General features: G+C 42.9%; 1 protein-coding gene across 3 annotated transcripts in view; it reads left to right on the top strand.

The window, feature by feature from the left end:
- The first annotated feature begins 729 nt into the window (after positions 1-729).
- The window catches only part of LOC138745979 (protein kinase C and casein kinase substrate in neurons protein 2-like), a 68,620-nt gene continuing 50,369 nt past the window's right edge, over positions 730-18,980 (top strand). The window contains exon 1 of one of the 3 annotated variants that reach the window (XM_069903610.1): positions 730-953. In XM_069903610.1, the coding sequence (XP_069759711.1) occupies positions 741-953 (213 nt within the window). In that variant the 5' untranslated portion in view covers positions 730-740. The remainder of the gene's footprint in view (positions 954-18,980) is intronic. The other 2 variants (XM_069903609.1, XM_069903611.1) reach the window with 2 other exon arrangements.

Genomic DNA, 18,980 nt, shown 5'->3' on the forward strand with positions numbered 1-18,980 from the left:
GCCAGCACTGTATCTTGAGTTATATTGTATTTATCTTTCATTTGTTCAAAGGATAATAATCTATTTCCTGAAAAACAATTTTCTATTCTTTTGATCCCTTTTTTCTCCCATTCTCTAAAGGAAAGGTTATCTATGGTAAAAGGGAGTAACTTGTTTTGCGTCAGTATTAGTTTTGGTCATTGATAATTTGTTTAGCAAAATGATTCTTGATCTTTGTTATGACCACTGATGAGTTTCTCCAGCATTGCATTTTACTTCAACCACGGTGTCTGCAGCCTTTCGTGTTTTGAGATTGGCCCTCGTTTTGTGTAGGTGCAGTTTGGTCCGTACCTCATCTGAAAGATGAGCTGGCTGGGAGGTTAATGGGAGGCTGGCGTTGATGGTGGTAGCAGGACGAAAGTTTCACTTCCTGGAAAGTCACGGCAGAGCCTCAGGACACGTCAAATCGCTACGGGAATGGAGCAGGATCAGCCCTGCCCACAGAACAGTTCAACCTCGGATCCGTTTTAAAAAAGGAACTGAATGAATTGAAGCAAGATACACCGATGTTTCCACGCCTCCCTCCTCTCTGCAATGATTCCACCGTTGGACTCAGAGCCGCATGGACCCGTTCACGTTGTTGCCTTGCCGTCTGGCGCCCAGCTGGGGAAGTCCCGGGGTGGTCGTGACGCCCCCCCCCCCCTCCCAGGTCACCGAGGGATGGGGCGTTGGGGTATTCAGCAGGGGCTCCGCACCATTCAATGGAAGACGGTCAGCCGCCGCCGACCATCGGTGACGGACGGAGAGCGGGAGCGCGCCCCGGATCTGGCGGCGCGCGGGGCGGGGTTGACGCGCTTGCGCGGTGCCGAGCGGACAGAGGCGGGGGGGCTGAAATTAGTTGGTGTGAAAGTGGAGCCTGTCAGTCAGCCGGTGAATGTGGGACGAGCGCAGTGGAGAGGCACCGGCCTTTCACGGTGAGATTGGTTCTCTTTTGGGGGGGGGGGGGTGAGGGTGGTGGGTTGGGGGGGGGTGAGGGTGGTGGGTTGGAGAAACAATTGAGCTCAATTGCGTGATTTGGAGGTGATCTTCGGGAGGGCAAAGGCCCCGATCTGTCCCAGTGAGCGCAGAGTGAAGGAGGGTGGGGAACGGACCCGGGGTGGGGGTGGGGGTGGGGGGGGGGGGGAGAATTAAGTAAATGGCTTACTTAAGATCCGCCTGCCCCGCCCTCCCCCCGGGAGCGAGGGGGGGGGGGGAAGAAGTTTGAAGGTAAATTGACTTCGGCTTCCTAATGACATCAGGTGACGCAACTATGTTGGTATGTGCTTGGGGCTTGGCTGTGCAACGAGCAACTTTGGCGTCCGCTTCCAACTTGCTTGACGCCCTGGACAATCCGCTCTTGTCCGACTGGGTGGGTGGGAGGGAGGGAGGGACCCTCCAAGGTGACGTGTCGCCGAGGTCCTAGCCCGCCCTGTTCCGCGCTCGCGAAAAGTGCGGAAGTTCTCAGACCCCTCCTTCCCCCGCTGACTTATCGAGTTGAGGAGCAGGGGGACCGAGAGTCGCTCTCGCCCAGTGGTCTTGGGGGTGGGGGGGGGGTCTTGACACTGGCGGGTCGTCAACGTTAACGACCTCCTTCTCCTGCGTGGACGCTGGAAGGGGAACTTGTATCATGTGAGAGAGCACGAGTGGTGGGCTCTGTTGGCTGGGTGGCGAAAGGGCAAAGCTTTCATTCGGGGAGGGGTCTCAGACCCCCCCCCCCCCTCTATGTGATGCACGGTGATGTGAACCGTCATCGCATGGCTGAGACTGACCTGCGTCCTCGTTCCCCCTTCATCTTTGGAAGGAAGGGGATCTCCTTGGGAACTTGGCTTGTGTTGAGAGCTGTGACCGAGGATCGTATTACGCTCAGGGGTTAGTCAGACACAATCCTATTCGAAACTGATCAAAATGTAAAATCGTCCCCCTGTGCAGAATTTGTGAAATTAAAGCTTCTGACTGTAAGCCGGACATGCACATTGACCACCTCATTCCTGACACTTCCTCGTCTTTCGGTGATTTGGGATACAAATTACAAATCCAAAGTTAATAATTGTTCTTCAAGTGAAGATGCAGCATTTTCTTTGAGGCCTCCGTGATTTAAAGTTTGCATTAATTCCATCCCAAACAGAGGAAATAATTTGTTCAGGGGAAAAAAAAAATGCTCTTATTTTCAGAGATTAGATTAGAAATTGGGGATTTGCGTTTCAAGATGCGTCAGCACTTTTTCCTTGGGATTTGTGTGAGTAGCGTTGAACCTGAAGGAAATTGCAGCCTCCCGACTGTACTTGGTCAGGCTGGTTAATTATTGTCTTTAAAAATCTTCAGTTTTGTTGGTCTGACGTCAATTTTAGTAATTCTTGTCTTGCTAAAAACTTTTTTTTTTCTCATTCTAATTTTTTTTGGATCTTTCAACGTCAGGAAGTATGGAGTAGTCTGGTTGTAGGTAACAAGATTTAATGGCAATTTTTAAAATCTTCCCCTCTGACCATGAAACTCCCCAGTGTCAAAACCTCCCCAAAAAGCGAAAGATTCAAAAAAAAACTGCATCCCTGTCTGCGTGAGGAAAGTAATCTCTTTCAGTTGATTCTCAGGATAAGGTGATCACATGCAACACAGCTATTGTTTATATCTTATTGACTTGGGTTAATAGATGCTTGTCTAAAACCGTTGGAAGGGATTCTCAGTCTGTAAGGTAGGGAGGTCACTAATATTAATTACTCGTGAAATAACGTACTCTATTTGGGATATTGCACTGGGAATTTAGAAGTAATGGTGCTTCCCATCTTTCTGCTCATTTTGTATTTCTGGTCTTTGCAGAGAATATTAAAGACCTCCTGGTGACCAGAGCTTTTCATTTTCTATAAAGAAAAAGTAGCATCAACTGTAATGAAAGTGTTTGTAGAGTTATTCCAATTGATGAAAATATTTTTGTTAGTTAATTCTACCATCAGCCATCACATTCTATAATAAAAAATAACGTTGAAGCATTTGGTCTTAAAATTAAGGCTCCAGTTGATTACGTTATTTAATATCCATTTAAACAGATGATGTGACTTGTTGGTGCTTTGTAGATCATTGATGTTTGATTCACAATTGTTCGTGCTGTTCTCACTTTTTTTTTATCCAAGAAGAGAATGATCTTTTGTAAATGAAGGAGAGAAAAAAAAATCACCTTGTGGTGCTTGCATTCCAGCATTTGGTACAAAAGTTGAATGCTTGCTTTGATTGAAGAAAGTTTCATTTTTTTTTGTCTATACCTCTCACTCAGGCCTGGATTAACCATTAAGCAAAAATAAGCATGTGCTTAGGGCACCAAGGGAAGGGGCACCACAGAGGTGGTTCCAGTACTGGATTGACCATGGTGCAGCTGAACAAGGGCCCCACAAAAAGGCCCCCCCCCCACAATAAATGAGGAAAAAAAACCTCATGTATATATGCACATTATATTTAATATAGTTGTGGGGTCTGGCCTGGAAGAAAACTGAATTTTTAATCTATTATTTCATATTCAGCACTTATTGAAGTCTTAATGTCTTGTCAGTTCGACAATGGAAAAGTCAAGGGGGAACCATCATTGAGCTGTGCTTAGGGCATCAGTTGGCCTTAATTTGGCCCTGTTCTCAGTCATAAATAAATCACATTTTTGCAGGGGGTGATGGCAGTGATGGTTTGTAACAAGGCTCAGAATGTTATATGAAGAGTAAATCAGCAGTGATGGAGGGGAACTTGTTTGATTTGGTTGTTCATTTTTGTTGATATGCTACCAGCATAAACAATGAAATAGCTGATGAGTGAGCCATTAGGGCACTCGTGAATCTGTTCTTTAACATGTATTCTTGATTTATTGGGCTATTCAATACAGTAGAACTGTAAAAAAAAAATTCATGCCATATGAGGCACATTTCCCCATGCCTGTACCAGTTGTCCCAGCCCATCCCTACTGTTCAGTTATAAGTTTTTAGGTCATAGTTCTTCAGGTGCGTGTTCAAGTACACTTTAAATGCGATGAAGATTTTTGCTTGTGTCATCCCCTCTGACTCATTGGGATTTTAAAATCCTAATTTCTTTTATTCCTTCCACCAGTTCCTTTAACTTTTTGTCACCGGTCTTTTGACAGCCTTGCTGAGAAAAATAGGCCCTTTTTATTGCTGCATGGAGCCAACCTGTAATTTTATATACCTCAGTTAACTCTCCAAGGGAAAATAGCCTGATATTTGAGGAAAGGTTAGCTAATCTTTCTAATCCTGGCAACATCTATATTTAGTCTCTTTTCTACCCCATCCAGTAGTGTTGCATCTTTCCTGTGGAGAAACATGCAGGCACTGTGATTGTAGTGAAAACACAGAAATACTGGAGGAACTCAGCAGGTCTCACAGCATCCACAGTAGGTAAAGATGTATAACCAATGTTTTGGATCCTTCTTTAAGGTTGAGTAAAAAGCAGGAAGACACGTAAATTAAAAGGCAGGAGAGAAAGAACTGAAGGGCAGGCGGGAGCACAGACAAAAGGTGGTAATGGGCCATGGATAGGACAGATGAGGAAAGGTGAGAATTGGTTGGGGGTGGGGCGGCTCTGTGGATGTAGAAGAAAGGAGACAAAAAGAAAGAGAGACAGCTAGAGAAAAGGAGAAATGGGGATAGATGGGGAAGGGGGGTGGAGGGGACTAACAGAAGCAGAAGTCGTCAATATTAATTCCATCCAGTTGGAAGGTGCCCAGAAGGAATATGAGGTATTGTTCTTCCAATTTAGGATTGGCCTCAGTCTGGAGTGCACGATTCCATGGAGAGACATGCCAGCATAGGAATGGAAGAGAGAATTTAAATGGGTGGTCATTGAGAGAGCTGGGAGATCCCCTCTATTCTGGAGGACAGAACTCAGATGACCAATGAAGCAATCTTCCAATCTGCATCCAGTTTCTCTGATGTGGAGGAGATCACAACGGAAGCATTAGATGACCCCTGTAGATTCATGTGAAGTGTTCTTCACTTGGAAGGACTGTTTGGGGTCCCAAATCGTGATGAGGTAGGCGATGTGGGCACAAATGTAGCACTTCTGTTGTCACTGGAGCAGGTTTCAAGGGGGCAATTGGTTGGCAGTGAGGAGTGGATGAGGAAGTTGTGGAGGGAGTGGTCTGTGTGGAAGGAGGAGAAGGGAAGATGGTGGTGGGATCATGTAATAGGTGGCAGATGATATTGTTGGATGCAGAGGCTAATGGAATGGGAGGTGAGGACAAGGGGAATCCAATTGATGTGGGGGAAGAGGGGGCCAGGGAAAATGTATGGGTATTGAGGATATGAGGGTGAGGGCCAAGTTGATGGAAATGAAGGGGAAGATGTTTTTTTTTGAAGGACAACTTGGATGATTTGGCATGGAATACCTCATCCTGAGAGCAGATGCAACAGAGATGGAAAAATTGGAAAGGAATAGAATCCTTACAGGGTGTAGTCAAGGTAGTTGTGGGAGTTGGTGAGTATGTAGAAAATGTCTGTCGAGAGTTGTCTCATGATGGAGAGAGATCAAAAAGAGGGGGGGGTGTTGCTGGAGAATGTGAATTTGTCAGGGTGAAAGTTGGCAGCAAAGTGGATAAAGTAGACAAGCTCATCATGGGTTCATGAGATAGCACCAAAGTAGTTGTAGGTGAAGCGGAGGAAGAGTTGAGGGGCCTTACCTTTGAAGCCTGGACTGCACCATGTAGCCAACAAAAAGGTAGGCATAACTGGGGCTCATGTGGATATCCATGGCTACCCTTTGAGTTGAAGAAAGTGGGATAAGGAAAAGAAGTGTGTCAGATTATGCTATATTTTATATTGTATGTTTTAAAGGAGATAAATTGCGGTAGGTTTTTAGAGTAGGTCACAAACAAACACTTCAACATAGATCTCATTTAAAATGCCAGAATTCAGCTCAAGCCAGACAGTTCAGGCTCCGAGTACCTTTGCAAAAACTTTGTAGAATCATGTAGAGACTTCACAAGTAGGTGATGTTGTGAAGTAATGGATTATTGTTTTGGAAAGAAACAGATGAATGAACTTGGAAGATTAGGTCCGGTGCTGCAGTCTATCTGAATGCAGTTTCCTATTCTATGAAAGTCATGTGGTTTTGAAAGCAGAGAGAGTCAAACAGGTTTTTCTCTAAGAATTCAGTTCTACATTTCAGCAACAGTAGCTAGGACTGGAACATGACAAGCTGGCAAACTTGTGGAAAAACCCCATTTTGAAGATGGGTGGTGAGTTCCTAGTTCAGTCTGTTCCAAGCCCTTGTGGTCCATATAAGAGGAGATGGCTAACTATATAATGTTTCACTTGAAATAAGAGAAACAGAAAAGGAACTCTGTGGTGACCTGAAAGAAAGAGGTTATCATCTGGAAAACCCTGATGGGGCAAGTTTCTTCATCAAGATACTGAAATGGCTGATTGGAAGGAATCAGTTTGTGTCCATCGAGCAACAAATCTCTCTATGAAAACCATTAAGAACCTTCTTGAGTGGTAACTATTTACCTTTCAAGCCCCAAAGAATTGTCATGAAAGTGCCACTCAATTTAACACCATAAATGTTAAATTCTATGCACAGTATAAGAATTGCCTGATACTGGTGAACTTGGAGAAGTGAGATTGGACTGTGAATCAAATAAATTTTCTGAACTTGCACACACTACATACATTTGCGCTTAGAATTAGAAGGGGGTTAAGTAATAAGTTAAAAGTTTGATCCTGTTTTCATGTTTAAAGATGATTAAAAGCAGCCTTTGTTTCAGTAACTATTTGTCTTGGTGAATTTCTATTGCTGCTGGGTTTTGGGGAGTTCTGGACCCATAACAGAAGTTATTGAGGGTGTGGACAAGCATTGCTGGCTGGAGGAAGGGCACTGGTTGGGATTGTTCAGAATCAGAATTTATTGTCATGAACGTGTCACTCAATTTGTTGTTTTGCAGCAGCATTACAATGTAAATATTGCTATAAAATGATGTAAAAATAAATAAATTAGTGCAAAGAATAAGAAAAAGTGAAGTAGTGTTTGTGATTCAATGTTCATTCGGGAATCTGATGACAGAGGGGAAGAAGCAGTCCTTGTGTTGCTGGGTGTTAGTCGTTAGGCTTGTGTACCTCCTTCCTGGTGGTACTAGTGTGAAGAGGGCATGGCCTGGGTGGTGAGGGTTCTTGAGGATAGAGGCTGCTTTCTGAAGTCACTGCCTTGTAGATATCCTCAGTGGGGTGGAGACTAATGCCCATGATGGCACTGGCAGAGTTCACATAGTCTGTAGATTTTTCTTGTCCTGTACATTGGCACTTCCATGCCAGTTTGTGATGCAACTAGTCAGAATCCCCTCCATGGGACATCTTCAAGAGGTTTTGGCGACATATCAAATCTTCTCCAACTCCTCACAAAGTATAGCCGCTGGCGAGCCTTCATTATTGCATCAACATGGAGTCCCAAGGTCAGATCCTCAGAGATGTTGACACCCAGGAATTGTGGGTCCCTTTGTCTTGTCGCAGATTCCAAAAGTCCTAAGTGTATTCAGTTACATTTGCTGTATTTCTGCCCAACTGACCAAACAATTAGATCTTCCTGCAGTGAAACTTTTCTCTGCACTATCAATCATGTGGCCACTTTTTCATTCATCTATAAACTTTGTTATCCCTACACTTAAGGATAAATCATCAATTTTGAAAATGAGAATTAAGGATCAAATCTTGTGAAACTCATTTGAGTGGTTAAAAAACAGCCTTCAAACTATTTGTTTCTTCTCTGAGCTGACTTGAAAACAATTTGCCATTCTCCAGATACCATAGTGTCTTGGAATTGTAGGCTTTTAACTGTTATTGACCCCTTTAACAGGACCCCACTAAAACCATCCTTCAGATGTGGCTGGTTATGAGGAAAGCAAATGGGATTTTCATCTCAAAAAGTGGATTTGAATGCAGGAGTTAGGATGTCTTGCTGTAATAATCTTGGTGAGACTGCATCCAGTTTTGTGTCAACTTTGATATTCTTGACCAAATAAAACAGTTGTACTTTCAAAGAAAATGCAGTGAAGATGTACTCGGCTAGTTCCAGTAATTATTGCAGTACTGGACGAGCTAGATGTAAGAACCATGTTTCCCAATAAGGGATATTCAATTGAGATGAGAAGAAATTTCTTCATCCAGAGGGTGGTGATTGTTTGGAATTCTCTACATCAAAAGACTAGAGACTGCTCAGTTCATTTATTATTATTTGATTGTACATTTACAATCTGATGAAACACAAAAACACACAATACACTGTGCATGATTGCATAAATAATCAAAATAAATATTTAAATGTTTGGGATTATTTACATAATTACAGGATACTGTTCATCAATCTCACAGCCTGCGAGAGGCAGCTATTACCCAGCCTGGCAGTCCTCATTTTGATGCTCCTGGATCGCCTGAATGGTAATGGGTTAAAGATATTGTGCGCTGGATGGAAAGGGTTTCCTCTTATTCCTTGGAAAGAGAGACCCCAGTGATCTTCTTGCCTGTTTAAATGATCCTCTGAATAGACTTCTGATCTGATGCCTTGCGGTGATCTACCACACAAGAGCACTCTCTATTGTGGTTCTTTAAAAGGTTGTGAAGATGGGGGCCAGTAGCCTTGCTGTCTTCAGCCTCCTTAGAAAGTATAGGCGTTGATGATTCATGAAGAGGTAATTTAGGATAGATCATCCTTTATATGCACGTCAAGGAACTTTGTGCTCTCCATTCTCCATGATGGAATGATTGATGTGCAGTAGTCTACTTGCTTTCTTTTTTAATATTTTACATTTTTATGTAATAATACATGCAGAAAAAGATTGATGCATAACACTTATATAGCTATAACAAAGTAAGCAAACTCATTGACATAAAAAATGTTTTAACATTAAAAAAAATTAAGTAGTCCACTTCCTGAGAAGAAATAAGTGGTCAAGGCTACAGGCCACCATCATGTCAACCTTCGAGAGGACCTCTACTGAGAGCATCTTGGTCAGCTGCATTCAAGTGTGGTAACATTGCTGTAGAGAAGCGGATCAGAGATCAATCCACGAGACCATGTGTGGCAGGGAGGATCACAGGAATCTCCCTCCTCTCCCTCACCCCCTTTGACGTGGTCTACCCGAATCATTGTCAGAAGGCATGCAAGATCGTTGAGGACCCCTACCACCCCACACACAATATCTTACAGCTACTCCCATCGGGGAAGAGATACAGGAATCTCAGAGCCAGCACCACCAGGCTGAGGATCAAATGATCTCTAAATGAATAAAGAACAAAAACACAATGAATTAAAGTAATAATACCGAGACTGCCTAATAAAACCCATCCTGCCATAGGGGAGGTCAGGACCATGGTAAGTATCTGAGTCATCAGGAGCTGTGAGTCCACGTTCAAGATGTCAGATGCTCTGACCTGCTGGCGTCTGGGGCAGAGTTGAGAGACTAGGGTCAACTTTTCCAAGAGATGTATGGTCCAGAACAGGTCTTTGGAAATATTTACTTTCAAAAACTTGAAGCTGTCTACTCTCCCCTTTAGAACAATTGATGTGGATAAGGATGTGGTCTCTACCCCTACCCTAAGGCTAGTGATCATCTCGTTCATCTTATTGATGTTGAGAGATTATCATCGCACTATAAATCATATTGTAACACAAATTTTATTGAATGTGAGATTTTAGTATGTTTGTGGTTGTCACAACTTGACCAAGTGAAATCCATCTCTTCTGTCAACATTTTAACCTCTGGCATCAAAAATCAGACTCATAATTCTTGTCTACATCAACTCCAGGGATTACAGCCCTCTGTCCCCTTTTTTTTCTCCAAAAGCCATGATGCATTTAAACATTTCTGTGCAGTGTGAGACTCTTTTTGATGCAATGTATTGAGCTGGATAAGTAGACCTATTGACAACTGGTTATTCTAATATCTGTTTGTTTTTAGATTTTCCTTCCAGTTGGTGATTGGCGTTAACAAAAACTGCCCATTTGCAGGTGAAGTGGAGTATACTGCTTGAAACTGCAATCTCTTGGCATTGGAGGGTGGCCTCTTACAGCAATTAAGACCTTGGGCAGCTGATTGCCAGGAGGTTTCTGGGTTAGACCATATGAAGGAATAGGATCTGTGACCTTGCGATGTGGGGTTGTGCCTGGTGCATTGTGCTGGCAAGGATAATTGCAGGAAGTAAATCAAAGCACAGATCAGATCAAGTGACATAATTTGCTGTTTATCATAATTACCCAATTTCCTCCTTATTGAAATAAGGCTTCTTGATCCTCTAGCCTACAGCACTTTCACTCTGTTTCAGCAGTAAGTCAATTTGCATCAATTGACCAGCTAATGCTGTTGCAAAAAATCAACAAACTAATAATGTGGAGATTTTGAATTTACATTTTGTGCACATGCAAGTGGACAAATTTGATGTTAGTGACAGTGGAAACTTTTATTCACATGTCAATTTGTAACATTGCTAAGAGGGGTATCTGAGGCAAAATTTATAGGGAGGCATCCAGGCAGAAATAAAGGAATAAAAAAGAACATAGTCCAACAACTTTCAAGGAGACACACAATCAAGATGAAGTATGATTTCACACCAGATAGGTCATTTTTTGGTGGTGTCGCAAATTCCATTTTACTAAAAGGTGCAGTTTATCCCTTCAAGGCTTGCTTACCAGTTTGGAGGGACCACTCATTTGTTAGTGTAACTCTTACCATGTTTACCTGAGCAATCACATGACATCATGATCTTTTTTTTAAAAAGTTGCCTCACGGTCCTGGCAATACTCAATCTTTGGCCAACCGCAGCAAAACAAATATGGTATAATTAATCGTGTTTATTTACGTGGAACTTTTGCTGCATGGCATTTGGCTGCTAAATTTGTCTAACACTCTCCATTTCAAAATTTTGCGAGGTTTTATTTTAATTTTTCAATGATCTCGGGTATAAGGAACTCCCAGGCATAATTTATCCCCAACTAAGCACCAAGCCAAAACAATATTCATTATCTCTAGAAAGGAGACATGTTGGGCCTTCAGCCTGGCTTCTCTGTATATTCACTGAGTAATGCACCTTCAATGACTCCAAAAGACTGAAGTTGAACAAACTGATAGGCTTTTATTAGCTTTAGAACAAAAGCATATACATGCTGCTTGACTGTTCTGCACTGGGGAGGGGGCTGTGAAACATCTCCTTTATTCTGGAGCCTGTGGGAGGAGCCATGTACAATCGGCCAATGGGTGTGCCCAAACATAAATATATATATACAGTGGCTTGCCACATTCACTCCTTATCTTTTTCTTGGTGGGGTGAAGTGGTGATGATACAGTTACAAAATAAGTCTATCAGGTGGTCTGGTTTTTTTCACTGAGACCGTTGTTGTGGTGTCCTGGGCAGTCTGGGGTGCCTGTGTGCAGTTGTTGGTGTTGGGCTAGTGGGTATATAGCAATGGGTCTGGCATATCCTCTGTTGGGATGAGGTAATGTGCCATGGCCCTGGTGCATCGTTGGTGGGTAGAGGTGAGGAGGGTATGGAATAATCGGTGAAGGTCTCCAGGGCCCCTGAGGGTTCCAAATCCCTAATGGAGACAGTGTCCTCATGCCCATCAGCCTATGACACATAGGTATATTGGGGGTTGGCGTGGAGGAGCTGGACCCTTTTGACCAGAGGGTTTGGAGAATAGGACTGGCTCTGGGGACATCAGCAATGCCGGCAGCATGGTCCCAGTCACAGTTTTCCTGGGAAATGAGAACATACAGTGTGGCATTCATGGCAGTACATAGGAGAGACCTTATGGAGTGAAGCACTTCTGGGAGGACGCTAGACCATAGGGCTAGGAGGATGGCCTTCCAAACCGTGGCATTCTCCCTTTCCACTTGCCTGTACCCCTGGGGGTTGTAGCTGGTGACTCTGCTCAGCATTGCCTCTGGCCAGCAGATACTGATGCAGCTCATCACTCGTGAAAGAGGATCCCTGGTCGCGACGTATATATTCGGCTGGGGAAACCGAATAGAGTGAAGAGACTGCGTAGGGCCTTGGTGGCTATGGCAGCTGTTATGTCAGAGCAGGTGATGGCAAATGGAAAATAGGAGTACATATTGCAGTCCATGGAGGGCAGGGGTCCTTTGAAGTTGACACTCAGGCGTTCAAAGGGTCAGGTAGCCTTTATCAAATGTCAAGACCTGGCAGCTTTTGGTCATTGACCTGATCTCTTCAATGGAGTACAGCAGGTTGTGGGCTTTGACGAAGCTGAAGAACCTGGTAACCTCCAACTAGATGCATATCCCCCCTCCCCCATATATCAGATATGGTGAACCCAATCGCACAGTATTGGGTTTTTTGTGAAGGGCTTGTCAACAATCAGTCTGTTCACTGGTGCAGATCCTATGAGATGGGGCATCGGGGCTCATTGATTTTCCGGGCTGGTACAGGATATCATAATTGTAGATGGACAGTATGATTCTCCAACTCAATATCTTCTCATTCTTGATTTTACCCCACTGCTGATTATTGAACATGAATGCAAGAACCCATTGGTCAATTAGCAGGGTGAATCGTTTACCGGCCAGGTAGTGTCTCCAGTGTTGTACTCCCCTGACAATGGCTTGGGCCTCCTTTTTGATAAAGGAGTGCCAAATTTCGGGACCATGAAGGGTATGGGAAAAGAAGGCCATGTTAAGGACATCGCTTTCCACCTGGAACGGGGAGGATTCATCCTCTTTGTGCATTGACACCATGGCACTATCTGCCTTGATGAGGCTGAAAGCTGCACAGGCCTCTTGTGTCAGAGGGAGAGAGGTGGATTTGATGAGGGGGTGGTCCTTGTCTGTATAGTTAGGGACCTACTGGGCACAGTAAGGGAAAAAGCCTAGGCCCCTTTTTAGGGCATTCAGGCAGGGGGGAGGGGGTGTTCCAGGAGTGGGTCTAGACCAATGACTCCGTTCTCAATGACACAGCCGAGGATGGCAAGGCAGGTAGTGCAAAATACGCACTTGGCCTTATTGTACGTGAGATTGAGGAGCTTGATGGTTTTGAGGAATTTTTGAAGGTTAGTATCGTAGTCCTGCAGATGGTGACATCAAGTAGCCATGGTAGATACTGATCTACCATGCAGTCCATCTCTTGTCGAAGGGGACCTACAAGAAGTGGTAGAGTCGGCCATCTGCCTTGAACCCAGTACATTGGCAGTCCTCTGGGTGGATAGGGAGCTGATAATATGCGGATTTCAGGTTGATGGCTTTTAAAAAAAAAAGCAATACTGTCCACGACCTCCTGATACAACGTGGTGTCCATGATAATCGAGTACACCAGGGTGCTATGCAGAGCAGTACCTGTAATTTGTCAGTCTCTGACTGCACAATGGGAGAAGATGCCTGCAGGAATGCCTCAAAACACCATAACCAAAGTTGATAGATTGAGGGTCAATTTCCATCTTCTCTGGCTTCAGGATCTGCTCCATTCTAAAACTAACACTAATAAAATTGATGCACTGTCAATTACTCTAAAAGACTGAAATTGAGCAAGCTGATAGGCTTTTATTAGCTTTCGAACAAAGGCACATCCATGCTGCTCGACTGTTATGCATTGGGAAGGGAGCTTTGGGAGGAGCCACAGGTACAGTTGATCAAACATGGTTATATTAGAATCTAATTATGATACTGATCTGTGTTTGGTACTGCATGCCTTTGCAGCTATGTTTCATATCTACATATCCCTGTGTCTGAGATTCTAATTGGCCAACTACAATGTATAAATTTAAAACCATTTTTGCAGGGAGGTGCACATGCTTCTTATTCATACATGCACTTCAGTTTGATTTCTCTTTACACAGGGCTGCTCTTGAATTGACTTTGCTCACGCCCTCTTTATGTTACTGCAATGGGATTTGTTCTTAAACAATAATAATAAGATCTGATCTTAAATGTGCTCAAAATCAATTTATTTCAGTACGAGGCCTTAATTTTGAGGATGAAGAGCTTGTTTCTTTGTCACCTGGGTAAGGTGGGGAGTGGTGTCTTAAATTCTGGCATCATCATGGACAAGGTGCAATCACATAGTGTTCTCTCTTCCTCTTGAAATTAGTGTGCCACAGAAGTCAGTGGTAAGCTGGATTTTCAAACATGGAGAGCTTGACAGGACAACTCATCGTTGACAAGTAGCTCTTGAGATAAATGGAGGTGGTAAATGTTGAGTTGGATATTGTTTTGTCAGTTGATGATTGACAGTGATTTTCAGTTGTTCAATATCGAATCTGTTTAAACCATAGTTCAACCTCCTGCCTGCCTCTTGTCACTCAATGCAAGCCCTCCTCCTTGCCTTGTTTTAGTTGTTCACATTCTCAGAGTCGTTTTGTAAACCATCTCACCGACTGAGCATTCAAGCCAGGCTTGGCTTGTCGAGTGGTGAGAAGAGCAGATTCAGTACAACTCCACTAATGATTCTTCTCCACATTAAGACAAATATCAGGTTCTGCAAGATGTCAGTGAAAGCTGCTATCTGGTCTTTTCCAGAATTGTGCTAGACCTGTCTCATTTTCTAGATTACTGGTTATGATCCTGACATGTACTGACTTTATAAAGGGCGAAGTGTGCTGAGCCTTTATTTCTGAGATGGATGAGAAAAGCCTTCCCTGTCAGGTCGTTTGTGCACCCGGAGTCTCGGTGTTGCCACACAGCCTTCAAAGTTGCTCTGTGCAGAAAAAGACATTGGGCTACTTCTGGAATGTTTGAAAAGAAGGAGCATCTGGAAGGAGTAGCAGTGTTTTTATTTGTAAAGGTTAATCCTTTATAATTCACTTGCAGAGAAAGCTTGTTCCAACTTATGTGTTCAATTGCAGGAAGGCTGTAAAATTAGTTTTTTTTTGTCTTATGGACCTCTGACCAGTTCATTCCGTTATCTCAGGACATTGCTTCCACCAATACTCCTGGCAGTGTTTTCCAGACACCTATTGTTCTTTATGTATATTAAAAAAAAATTCTTGGCACTTCTCCCTTCAACATCCCCCCCCTCACCATAAATGTATGTGATATTTCTGCGCTTGGAAAAAAGATTTAGATGCCTCTCATAATTTTCTGAACTTATCAGCTCAACTTTTGGTTTCTGACATTGCTGAGAAAACCCAAATTTTTCCAACCTCTCCTAATGGCCTCATAACCTCTGATCCACGTAACAACCTGGTAATTCTCTACTGTATCCTTTCCAAACCTCTATATAATTTCCTGTAATATAACCAGAAGTGGACATAATATTCAAAGTATAGCCTATCCAAAATTTTTTATAGCTGCAACATGATTTCCTTTTGTACCTCAATACCCTGCCCAATGAAGCCAAGTATATCATTCATCTTTTCACCCTACATGTCTGGCCTCTTTCAAGGATATCTGGACCTGATTTATCCTGCCATATCTATAACTGATCTATGTCCTTTTGTATTCTCTGATAGCCCTTTTCACTGTCCATAGTTCCACCAAACTAATGATATCTTCCTCTTTATTAACCCACCTACCTACTTTTTCATCCAAGTTATATATTTATCACACACAACAGGGATCCCAAAATCGATCCCGACAGAACACCACTGGTCACAGGCCTCCAGCCTGAATAACACCTTTCCATCACTACCTACTATTTTCTAAGGGCCTGTCAATCCAAATCCAAGTTATTAATTTACCTTCTGGATTAGCCTACCATGAGGGGCTTTGTTAAATGCCTTACTAAAGTACAGAGCATCCACCCTCCCTTTGACAGCCATCTCTGTCACCTCTTTGAACAGCTCGATCAGGTTTGTAAGACATGACCAGCCTGCATGGAGCCAAATCGTCTGTCCCTAATCAGATATTTCCTTCGCAAATGTGTTGACATCCTATCCTCTGGAGTAGTTTCCCTACCATTGATTCTAGGCTGACTGGTGTGTAATTTCTTGAGGAGCTGGGTACAAAGATACTCCCAGCCTCTCTGCCAATGATCTAGGGGTTAATGGTGGTGAGAGGTGGTCAGATGTGCTGCCACACTTCAATCTATATTTTCATTTACTGTTTTTTTTCCTGTGGAAATTGATGAAAATTTGAGGTCAGCTGTGCTCTTAACAACAAATCTAATCAGTTGATGGGAATTATTTAATGCACTAATAAGCAGCTCTGCAGGGGGAGATAAAAATCTCCTTTAGATCCTTTGAAGAAGATAGAATGCTCATATTAGAACTATAACATTTAAATAGAATCTCCTCTTACAATGAGATCACCTCTAGCTAATACAATATTTTAAAAAATATATATTTTATAGGCGCTTTTAAACCGCAGCACCTGGATAGCCCTCCTGGCACCCAGGTGTGATTACTGGGGCAAAGGTGCTGGAAGCACCTTTTAAATTGCAGGGGGATCGACCCATTAAATTGCCAACCCCGCGATTTAAGGGGGATCCCGTCCCTGCGATGATGCGGTAAGTGATGCATCACGCACACACGGGAACTATTGGTAAGTCTCCCTGCCCCTCCCCACCTCCCATTAGTCACTACCCACCATCAATCACCATCCCCCAATCATTCGCCACCCCTACTGTCAATCAACACCCACCCCATCAATCGCGCGTCTACCCCCCCCCCCCCCCACCCCCCCGCAACATCCCACTGCCTCAAACGTTAAGCTGTCACTGTGAACTGGAGTGGCGTTTGCACCAGCGGCAGTTCACAACCCTCACTCCCTCTCCCCGCTGGCGTGCGGCAGTGACTCCTCTCCCCGCCAGGAGTGCGACCCCTCTCCTCATCCCACCCCGGCGTGCAGCAACACCCCCTTTAACTCCCCGACGCGCGGCAGCGACCCCTCTCTTCCCCCCACCCCCTCCAACATGCGGCAGTGACTCCTCTCCTCCCCCCTCCCAGATTGCGGCAGGCACTTCAGCTAGGGGGTTTCCCTGTGATGCTGGCGCGCAAGCACTGTTGTCACAGGAGTAACCGGGTCTGCTATTTTCATTTTCAAGTTGCTGGTGGATGTGACTAGTTAAGTTTAACTGGGTTCCCTGACTCCCTCTGAGGTACGTCAGGGACCTGGTTGGATTAGGACCACACTGGTCAGATCAGACCCTTTCAAGCTGCCATGTGAGTAGGCTGCTAACCGGGAAAATTGCCCAGTTAACTCCATTTTACACGGCAGCTTGAAAGGGCCTATAGAAAACCTACTTTGTCTTTTAAGCAAGTTCATGAAAAAAAGCAGGGTCCTTGCCCAAACTTGTGTCTGTGATAACCTATGTGTGGCAACTTAATTTAGTTATCTTTCACTACTATAGTAAAGACTGGAAATGGCCTAGGCCTTTTATTTAAAAAAGATGTTGCTATAAAACCGTCTGTTTTAAACTTGAAATAAATACTTTGGTGGCCCTTTTGGAATTTGGGGGTGTAGGCAGAACTCAACTTGCACATGCTGTGTTCAACTTGGGAGACAAGTGATGCGTTTTGTTAAATAAAAAATTAAAGGCTATGTAACATCAAAATATGATGAATGCCAAAAGATTTTAAATGAGCAGTATGCTGATGTGTCATTGAAATTTGATATGAAAAATGTTTAAATTTTAATCTGTAATTTTATCACTTGACAGAGCAGGTTTTGAGGGGCTAAACATTGTTTTTCATGTAATTTATGTAAAACTTACCTAACTGGATTTTGAAAGATAGTTTGTATTTGTACAGGCATCAACATGATAAAGAATATTCAATTTGGATATGAAGTAAAAACACTGGTTGAAAAAAAATTAAATTCTAACATGTTACCAAGGGTAGCATCTGACCATATATCATGTGAACCATTTTATTAGATCATTGTCAACTACAAGAGTTTTATTCTCATTTTTTAACAAATAAAAATGATTACATAATTAACTGTTCATTTTTAAAATGGTACGTTCTTGTAATCTAAAACTAAAATATATGGCAAAGGTGGAGTTGTATCTTAGGTCAGTCATGATTTCCTTGAATGTATGGCACTAAAGTTGGCTAAATTGGCTTTTCCTGTATTAAATGATTAATTTGCTGAATATAAATATAGTCTTGACTCAGTGAAATGTTTAATAAAATGTTTTTTTTTGAGATAAAGAGGGATAGAATAAGAAACTAAAAATGCAGATAAAATAATTTTATATGTATTATTTGTTCATCTTTTGAATAATCTTATCTTAAGGTACAGAAAATAATTTAAGCAGTGTAGTTTAAAGAATTTCCTTATAGTGCATGGCATATATTTAGTCAATTTCTTAAATAGTTAATTTACTAAAATATTTTAAAACCTATTTCCTTGTACTGGACCTGAACAGACACAATTGTCATAACATTTGGGCAGCATATGCTTGGCGTAGTGGTTAGCACAATGCCTTTACTGCACCAGTGATCTGGACTTTGATTCTAATCCAATGCTGACTGTAAGGAGTTTGTACGTTCTCCACATGTCTGAGTGGCTTTTTCCTGGAGCTCCCACTGTTCAAAAAAAAGTTCTGGGGGTGTAGTTCAATTGGGTATAATTGGGCAGCGTGGACTCGTAGGCCAAAATGGCCTGTAACTCTGCTGTATGTCTAAATTTAAATTTAAAATTTTGTATCATTAATTTGATCTGTGGGTGTAGCCGCTTTGCAGCCAAGGTAGGTTCCCAGCATGTTTTGTTTAAGGCTTTCTTGTATTAAGGCATAAATTGTGGGCATCTTCCACTGTATGGAAAGTATCATACTTGTGAGCTAAGTTGGTGCCTTGTTATTTAAAAGCAGCAGTTTGTTTAGAGAAAGCAACGATGGGGATGGCGAGGTGGTGGTAAACATGAAAATTTTGATTCGACAGGACATGGGACAGGCAACGAAGGAGTCAAAAATGTGTTGGCTTGTTTTGCTTTGTTTGCATGTTGGACGTATGGGGTTATTAATTTCCTCAATAGATAAAATTTGCAGTCTGCGCAGTATCAAGAGAGCACATTTTTATGAATAAATCTGTCTTTTCAATGA

This window comes from Narcine bancroftii, chromosome 11, assembly GCF_036971445.1.
Source record: "Narcine bancroftii isolate sNarBan1 chromosome 11, sNarBan1.hap1, whole genome shotgun sequence".
NCBI lineage: Eukaryota > Metazoa > Chordata > Chondrichthyes > Torpediniformes > Narcinidae > Narcine > Narcine bancroftii.